The sequence below is a fragment of the Rhinoraja longicauda genome, chromosome 2 (assembly GCF_053455715.1).
Source record: "Rhinoraja longicauda isolate Sanriku21f chromosome 2, sRhiLon1.1, whole genome shotgun sequence".
Lineage (NCBI taxonomy): Eukaryota > Metazoa > Chordata > Chondrichthyes > Rajiformes > Arhynchobatidae > Rhinoraja > Rhinoraja longicauda.
Window position 1 is genome coordinate 113,240,315 of NC_135954.1, and position 9,609 is coordinate 113,249,923.

Genomic DNA, 9,609 nt, shown 5'->3' on the forward strand with positions numbered 1-9,609 from the left:
AAGACAAAGCCTTTTTTTGACGTGACAGCTATAAAAGCAAATTGGCTTTAAATAAATTATAAAGTTGGTGGGTGAAGCAGGTCAGCCATCTCGCCACTGGTGCCGTGCAACAGGTTAAAAATTAGGAGAGGATAGGTAGAAGAGTAGAGAAAACGAGTCTTGCAAAGAAGATATGGCTTCAAAATATTTTGTCTATTTCTGCATACACAATTACTCCGTTCAACAGATCATTCCCCTGACTAGCATTATGAACAGTGCTTTCCATGTTTGCCGATATAATAAGTCATTGTTCTGTGCTGTTTGTGATGCACTTTGGGATATCAGAGTGACACCATCAGGCAGAATATCAATGTTATTTCCGAAGGGCAACATTTCCCTACCTTTGTCTTTAGGCAAATTACAAAATGGGTAAGCGTGAATGAAGTGGTACAACTTGAGATTACAGCTCACATAAACATGCTTAAAATTCTAGATCAGTCTGATGAAGGGACTCGACCCTAAACGTCACCCTTTCCCTCTCTCCCGAGATGCTGCCTGTACCCGCTGAGTTACTCCAGCATTTTGTGTCTACCTTAAAATTCATACAATGGCATCATTTACATGAAATGAACCTTAGGTTTTGTGTATCCAGATACAAAATACCAGAGCAATATGGTATTGTTCAATATGATTATGTTCAATAGGTTGCAACCCCAGTATACAAACCATTTCATACAACGTTATAGTAGGGAAAGAGAGAGAATGTGTGTGTGTGTGTATTCTTCTGGAAGGCTGTGATATTTATGCAGGACTGATTATGTAAACTGATCATGTTCTGCATGGAAGAGAGATTACAATGTGATATGATTGCTGTTTTAGATTCTTAAGAGGATCAAGCAGTAAAAACCAGAGATGATAGGATAGGGGGGCATAGTTCATATTTCAAAACTAATAGCAGTATTTCACTTAGCTCAGATTGGTTTTAATGCTGCTTCAGAAGATGGTGGCAGTTAGTAATGCTTCACTCAAATGCAAATTATATATGGTTGCTTTTTTTTTTTACACACAATAAATATGAGGCAGCACATGCTAAAAATGAACCAAACTCGATAGGATTAAAGTACCTTGGCCATGATCCCCACACTCTCCCTCACCAGTCCACACCCCTCAGGCCTGGGTCCACAACAAACTAATGGACAGAGGAACTGGATAGCTAGACATAAAATGCTGGAGCAAGTCAGCGGGTCACGCAGCATCTCGGGAGAGAAGGAATGGGATGACGTTTCGGGTCCCTTCTTCAGACTGAGGAACTGGATAGCTTATCAACACCGTTACGGGTGCACTAGTCTGAAGAAGGGTCTCGACCCGAATCGCCACCCATTCCTTCTCACCAGAGATGCTACCTGACCCGCCTGAGTTACTCCAGCATTTTGTACCTACCTTCAATTTAAACCAGCATCTGCAGTTTTCTTTCCTACACGTGCCGCAACTGGGGTAGGTTCTTCTAATTCCATGTCACAAATCACAGTTGAAACAAGAGCCATTCGTCCTAAAATGGAACTGATGCTTATTCAAAGGACAAGCAGACTTGCGAATCAGCCACACACTCTCCCTCATTAGCCCCCACCCCTCATCTCCGGGTCTGCTGCAAACTAAGGACGGTGGAACTGGTTTGTTTAACTTGTCAAATCGCTGCTGGAACAACAGCTATTCGTCCTAAAATGGAGCTGGTTGGTTATTTAAAGGACATGCAGACTTGCTATCAGCCACACACTCCATCAGCAGTCCCCGCCCCTCATGTCTTGGTCCACAGCAAACTAATGGACGGAAGATGTGTGAGGGGGGGAAAAAAACGCAGATGCTGGTTTAAATCGAAGGTAGACGCAAAATGCTGGAGTAACTCAGCAGGACAGGCAGCATCTGGGGAGAGAAGGAATGGGTGATGTTTCGGGTCGAGACCCTTCTTCAGACGGAAGAAAGGTCACCCATTCCTTCCCTCCAGAGATGCTGGCTGACCCCCTGAGTTACTCCAGCATTTTGTGTCTATCTAAAGGACGGAAGAATCGGTTAGATTATTGACAACCACTGTTATGGATGCACCATGCTGCAACACGGAGGGTTCATCCAAAAGCTGCTTTAAAATGTACAGGAAGGTAACTGCAGATAGATAGACATACTAGAGTAACTCAGCAGGACAGGCAGCATCTCTGGAGAGAACCTTCTCTCATTCCTCCTCCCCCTCCCCCTCTTCCGCCTCCTCCTCTCCCCACCTCCCCTCCCTCTCCCTGTCCCTCCTCTCCTCCTCCTCTCTCGTCTCCCCGTCCCTCCTCCCCTCTCCCTCCTTTTCCTCCTCCTCCTCTCCTCCTTCTTCCCCTCCTCTCCTTCGCCCCCTCCTCCTCCTCTCTCCCCTCCCTCCTGTCCTCCCTCCCCTCTCCTCCTCCTCCTCCTTCTCCCTCTTCCACCTCTCCTCCTCTTCCCCTCTCCTCTCCCCTCCTCCTCCACTTCCCCTCTCCTCTCCCTCTCCTCCTCCTCTTCCCCTCTCCCTCTCCTCCTCCCCCTCCTCTCTCTCTCCCCTCCCTCCCCTCCTCTCTCTCTCCCCTCCCTCCCCTCCTCTCTCTCTCTCCCCTCACCCTCTCCTCCTCCTCTCTCTCCCCCTCCTCCCCCTCTCTCCTCCCTCTCTCCCCCTCTCCTATCATCTTCCCCTCCTCCTCCTCTCTCTCCCCCTCCTCACCCTCTCCTCCTCCTCTCTCTCCCCCTCCTCACCCTCTCCTCCTCCTCTCTCTCCCCCTCCTCTCCTTCTCCCCTCCTTCTCTCCATTCCCCCTCCTCTCCTCCCCTCTCTTCATCCTCACCTCTCTCTCTCTCCTCCTCCCTCTCATCCTCCTCACCTCTCCCTCTCTCCCCTTTCCTCCTCCCTCTACTCCTCTCCCTCTCTCTCTTCGTCCTCTCTCTCTCCTCTGCTCCTCTTCCCCTCCTCTCTCGCTCTTCATTCTCTCTCTCTCTCCTCCTCTCCCTCCGCCTCCCTCTCTCCTCCTCTCTTCATCCTCTCCTTCTCTGCCTCCTCCTCTCCCTCTCTCCATCTCCCTCTCTCCTCTGCCTCGTCCTCTCCCTCTCGTCTCCCTCTCCTCCTCTCCGTCTCTTCATCCTCTCTCCTCATCTCCATCCTCTCTCTCTCTCTCTCTCTCTCCCTCTCTCTCTCGCCGGTACTGGCAGCGACACCTGAGCTGAGAGTGAGCCTGCCGGCGCCCGGCTTTGCGGGGCAATCAAAGACAAAAGCCGCCTCATTCGCGCACCAGCACCGACCTCTCTGCCATCTTCACCTCAGCGCCAGCGGGCGGGCGAGCTTCAGCAGGCGCGGCGGGGAGCGCATCCATCGGGGGCGGGGGCGGCGCCGCGAGCCTCAGCCTCCGGCTCCAGCAGCTCCAGCAGCAGCAACGGCAGCAACGGCTCGAGCCTCGGCGCCGGCACCGGCATGATCAATGTGAGAGCGGCGTTTACAACCGTCCCTACAACAACCCGGCGTCACCACGCACGGCCCAAGCCCCGCCCCACGTCACCACGCCCCGCCCAACGTCATCTCGCCCCGCCTAAACGACACCACGCCCCGCCCAACGTACCCACGCCCCGCCCCACGTCACCACGCCCCGCCCTACGCCCCGCCGAACGTCACCACGCCCCGCCTAAACGTCACCACGCCCCGCCCAACGTCACCACGCCCCGCCCAACGGCACCACACCACGCCCAACGTCACCACGCCCCGCCCAACGTTACCACGCCCCACGTCACCACGCCCCGCCCAACGTCCCCACGCCCAGCCAAACGTCACCACGCCCCGCCCAACGTTACCACGCCCAAAGTCACCACGCCCAAAGTCACAACGCCCCGGCCAACGCCCCCGCCTACGTCACCACGCCCCGCCCAACGTCCCCACGCCCCGCCAATGTTATCACGCCCTGCCTAAACGTTACCACGCCCCGCCCAACGTTAAAACGCCCCACCCACCGACACCATGCACTGCTCAGGCCCCGCCTAAACGTCACCACGCCCCGCCTAAACGTCGCCACGCCCCGCCTCCACGACCCGCCCAACGTCAGCGCACATGGTCCCAGGCCTCGCCCAGAATCACCACGCCCCACCCCACGGCCCGCCCAATGTCACCACGCCCCGCCCCACACCCCGTCCAACGTCATCACGACCCGCCCCCATGCCCCGCCCAACGTCTCCACGCCCCGCCCAACGTCACCACGCCCCTCCCTACGTCACCACGCCCCGCCCAACGTCACCACGCCCCGCCCCCATGTCCCGCCCAACGTCAGCGCACACGGTCCCAGGTCCCGCCCAGAATCACCACACCCCCGCTAAACGTCACCACGCCCCCCCCCCCCAAACATCAGCACGCAGGTATCACAGAGTGCTGGGGTAACTCAGCGGGTCAGGCAGCATCTCTGGAGAGTAGGAATGGGTGACGTTTCGGGTCGAGACCCTTCTTCAGATTGATGTCAGTCTGAAGAAGGGTCTAAACATAAAAACGTAGAAAATAGTTGCAGTTGTACAGGGCCCTAGTGAGACCGCACCTGGAGTACTGTGTGCAGTTTTGGTCTCCAAATTTGAGGAAGGATATTCTTGCTATTGAGGGCGTGCAGCGTAGGTTTACCAGGTTAATTCCTGGAATGGCGGGACTGTCATATGTTGAAAGACTGGAGCGACTATGCTTGGAATTTAGAAGGATGAGAGGGGATCTTATCGAAACATATAAGATTATTAAGGGGTTGGACACGTTAGAGGCAGGAAACATGTTCCCAATGTTGGGGGAGTCCAGAACCAGGGGCCACAGTTTAAGAATAAGGGGTAGGCCATTTAGAACGGAGATGAGGAAAAACCTTTTTCAGTCAGAGAGTTGTAAATCTGTGGAATTCTCTGCCTCAGAAGGCAGTGGAGGCCAATTCTCTGAATGCATTCAAGAGAGAGCTAGATAGAGCTCTTAAGGATAGCGGAGTCAGGGGCTATGGGGAGAAGGCAGGAATGGGGTACTGATTGAGAATGATCAGCCATGACCACATTGAATGGCGGTGCTGGCTCGAAGGGCTGAATGGCCTCCTCCTGCACCTATTGTCTATTGTTATTGCCATTTGGCCCTTCGAGCCATTCGTTGTGATCACGGCTGATCATTCACAATCAGTAACCCGTGCCTGCCTTCTCCCGATATCCCTTGATTCCACTAGCCCCTAGAGCTCTATCTAACTCTCTTTTAAATTCATCCAGTGAATTGGCCTCCACTGCCCTCTGTGGCAGAGAATTCCACAAATTTCGGGTCTCGACCCGAAACATCACCCATTCCTTCTCTCCAGAGATGCTGCCTGACCTGCTGAGTTACTCCAGCATTCTGTGTCTGCCTTCGATTTGTAACTTTTTTTTGTAACTTTTTTTTTTGCACAATCTGCAGGCGTTGCCACTTTCATTTCACTGCACATCGTGTATGTGTTTGTGACAAATAAACTTGACTTGACTTGACAGCATCTGCAGCTATTTTCCTACACAAAATCAGCACGCACTGCTCGGGCCCCGCCCAACGTCACCACGCCCACGCCCAGTGTCACCACGCCCCGCCCAACGTCACCACGCTCCGCCCACCGACACCATGCACTGCTCAGACCCCGCCTAAACGACACCACGCCCCCACCTTACGTCACCACGCACGGCCCCACGTCCCACCCAACGTCACCACACAAGGCCCCAGGCCCCGCCCAGCGACACCACGCCTTGCGTCACTACGCACAGCTCAGGCCCCGCCTAAATGTCACATCGCAAGGCCCCACACCCCCGCCCAACGTCACCACGCCCCCGCCCAACGCCATCACGCCCCCGCCCAACATCACCAAGCCCCCCCCCGCCTAGCGTCATCACGCCCCGCTCGACGTCACCACGCAGATCTGCCCGGCCGCCATATTGTAGTCCATTGCCTTCTGTCAAACAGACTCAAGAGCTTCTCAACCTCTTCACCCTTGAAATGATTTTCATGCATCAGGGAACCCCTACATAAAAATTATCATCTATCTTTATCAATCTCTTTCTTTCCCTGTCATAAACTTAAAGTTGATACGGCAAACATGATACATTTTTTCTGACACCTGGTATAAGCAGAAAAATAACTGATGTTTTTCTCAAGTTTATTGACAATGCAAAACACAAAAATGACTCAAAAATGCATTTACATACGATGAGCCCAGCATTGACCACTATTTCTCTCAGATCCCCTGGCGACCTGTCACGGAAACCTCGGGTTCCAGGGAACCCTGGTAGAGAAACGCTGGTGTGGAGTGTATCATTGCCAAATGTCCCAGGCAGAACAATGACATTCTTACTTGCTTGCAGCTCAACACAATTGGAACAGCAATTGTAATTGTAATGGCAACAGCACACAGAGAATTGTAAACATAGTGTTTGTGAGTGGGTACATTCAGAGGCACTCCGGCGTATATAAGTCCTTTATTAGCAGATCATTGGCAGTACAGATGCTGGCTACCGTTACCTGCAGCTCTCAGGATAGTCTCCTAACTAACACCAGGATAACGCAGTACAAAACCCGGCCTGGGTTATGGACTGGATGCATAACAGTAAAACCAGACATGGATCTACACATAGTACTCCGTAAACAATATAATAATCGAGAAAAACGTTTGTGTGCGTGTGTGTATATATATATATAAATAAACATACACATAAATATTTATATATACACACACATACACATCAAAACAAACATAAAGAGTGCAAAAAGACAAAGCCAACGCCCCCAAGTCTATGCAGTTCAGAGCTTATTTGAAGTTGTAGTGTTTAATGGCCCTAAGTCAGTAGTTCAGATCCTCTTTGGACGTTGTAGTGTTTAATAGCCTGATGGCTGTGGGGAAGAAGCTGTTCCTGAACCTGGACGTTACAGTTTTCAGGCTCCTGTACCTTCTTCCCGATGGCAGGGGTGAGATGAGTGTGTGGCCAGGATGGTGTGGGTCTCTGATGATGCTGGCTGCCTTGTTGAGGCAGCGACTCCGATAAATCCCTTCGATGGTGGGGAGGTCAGAGCTGGTGATGGACTGGGCAGCGCTCACAACCTCTTGTGGTTTTCCTCGCCCGCTCCTGGGCGTTCCTGCCGAACCAGGCCATGATGCAACCAGTCAATATGCTCTCTGCTGTACACATGTAGAAGTTCGAGAGCATCATCTCTGACATACCGAGGCTCCACAAATCTTCTCAGGAAGTAGAGGCAAATTTTAAGCAGCAGGGAACCATCATTTGACTCGTGGTGTGAAGAAGAGTCACTAGGGGATGGATCGTGCTTAAATTATTCAATTAGCCTAGGCGACCTATAGTGTTTATCTGCTGCCCCCTTGTGTCCATATTTTATTTATCGCCTGGCTGGGAAGCCGTGAACTCACAGTTTCATCTGCCGTCCAGTGGCCAGCCGAGCACTTCGCACCGACTAACCCACTTTAGTTTAGTATAGAGATACAGCGCAGAAACAAGTCCTTCGGCCCTTCGGCCCACCGTGTCCGCGCCGACCAGCGATCCCGGCACATTAACACTGTCCTACGCACACTAGGGGCAATTTTTACATTTACACCAAGCCAATTAACCTACAAACCTGCACGTCTTTGGAGTTTTGGAGGAAACCGAAGATATCGGAGAAAACCCACGCAGGTCACGGGGAGAACGTACAAACTCCGTACAGACGGCGCCCGTTGCCAGGATGGAACCCGGGTCTCCGGCGCTGCATTCGCTGTAAGGCAGCAACTCTACCGCTGCACCACCGTGACCGCTCTGATTCTATTTCAGACTTCTGGCATCTGCAGGATCTTTTGAAACAAAACAGGAAAGGAGACCTAATCTGAAGAAGTGTACCAAAATAGTGCTATGCCCCCCTAATCCTTCACATTTCATAAGTGAAAGGAGCAGAATTAGGCCATTCGGCCCATCAAGTCTACTCTGCCATTCAATCATGGCTGATCTATCTCTCCCTCCTAACCCCATTCTCCTGCCTTCTCCCCATAACCCCTGGCACCTGTACTGATCAAGAATCTACCTGTGCCTTAAAAATATTCATTGACTTCGCTTCACAGCCTTCTGTGGTAATGAGTTCCACAGATTCACCACCCTCTCAATAAAGAAATTCCTCCTCATCTCCTTCCTGAAGGAACATTCTTTCATTCTGAGGCGATGACCGCCAGTCCTAGACTTTCCCACTAGAGGAAACATCCTCTCCACATCCACTCTATCCGAGCCTTTCCAACCTGGAAAAAGGGTTCTGTGTCCACCCTCTCTATGCCTCTCATTATTTTATAGACTTCATATACATGATTGTGTGTGTAGGATAGTGTTAGTGTGCAGGGATCGCTGGTCGGTGCGGACCTGGTGGGCTGAAGGGCCTGTTTCCGTGCTGTATCTCTAAACTAAACTAAACTAAAATATTACAAACACATATATATGTGCATCTATATACTAAAACTCTCGTTTGTTATCTTGTTTGTGACTGAACTTCAACCAAAACGGTGCACGATAGTGCCACAATTTTAGGCCCACATTACTCACCATTGTCACTTTAGTGATAATGCAAGTCGTTTTATTGAAATCTGTCTTATATTTTTTGTTATTCACATTTTAAAGTTTAAAAGGAGGGGAGGGGGAGGGGAGGAGGGAAGGAGGGGGGGGGTGGGGGAGGAGAGGTAGAGGGGAGGGGAGGGGGAGGGGAGGGGAGGGGAGAGGGAGGGGAGGGGAGGGGAGGGGAGGGGAGGGGAGGGGAGGGGAGGGGAGGGGAGGGGAGGGGAGGGGAGGGGAGGGGAGGGGAGGGGAGGGGAGGGGAGGGGGAGGGGAGGGGAGGGGAGGGGAGGGGAGGGGAGGAGAGGGGAGGAGAGGGTGCTCACCAATACAGGAGAGGTTTGGGCCCAACGGGTCCACTTGGTCTAGTTTATAACTATTTCTTGAAGAGTTGCTGCTTCATGATCTCTAAACTTTGGATGTTACTGATTGAATATTTGCACTAGAGATCCACTCTGTATTCAAGATTCAAGATTCAAGATTTCTTTATTTGTCATCCAAAAAACAAGTTGTTTGGACGAAATTTCGTCACCCACAGTCCAACAATAAGAGTAATAAATAAGCAAATTACACAACCCCAACCAACACAAAACCCCCCAAAAAGAAACATCCATCACAGTGAGTCTCCTCCAGTCCCCTCCTCACTGTGATGGAAGGCCAGAATGTCTTTTCTCTTCCCCTGCCGTCTTCTCCTGCGTTCAGGCTGTTGTCGTTGCCATGTTCCAGGCTGCGCCGGACGGTGAAATGTCCGCAACGGGCCGACCCAAGCCCCGCTGCAAGTCGGGGCGGTCGGGGCTCCCGACATTGAAGCCCCCGCCGAGCAGAGAAAATTCCGTGGCCTATTTCAGGCCGCGCCGGACGGTGTAATATCCGCGGCGGGCCGACCCAAGCCCCGCGATCCGGGGCGGGCGAACACGCTGCCGCTGCCGGAGCTCCCGATGTCGGCATCCACGCGGCCCGAGCCTAAGGCGAGTCGCAGCCGCTCCCGCAGCCTCCGAGAACGGCCGGCTCCGCTGATGGTGAGTCTGGTCCGCGGGCTCTGCGA

General features: G+C 52.5%; 1 protein-coding gene across 1 annotated transcript in view; it reads right to left on the reverse strand.

The window, feature by feature from the left end:
- arhgap39 (Rho GTPase activating protein 39) overlaps positions 1-3,523 on the reverse strand; it is a 418,854-nt gene extending 415,331 nt beyond the window's left edge. Inside the window, 1 exon segment of the mRNA XM_078426200.1 lies at positions 3,299-3,523. Within this exon segment, the coding sequence (XP_078282326.1) occupies positions 3,299-3,348 (50 nt within the window). The 5' untranslated portion in view covers positions 3,349-3,523.
- Between the last annotated feature and the right edge of the window lie 6,086 nt (positions 3,524-9,609).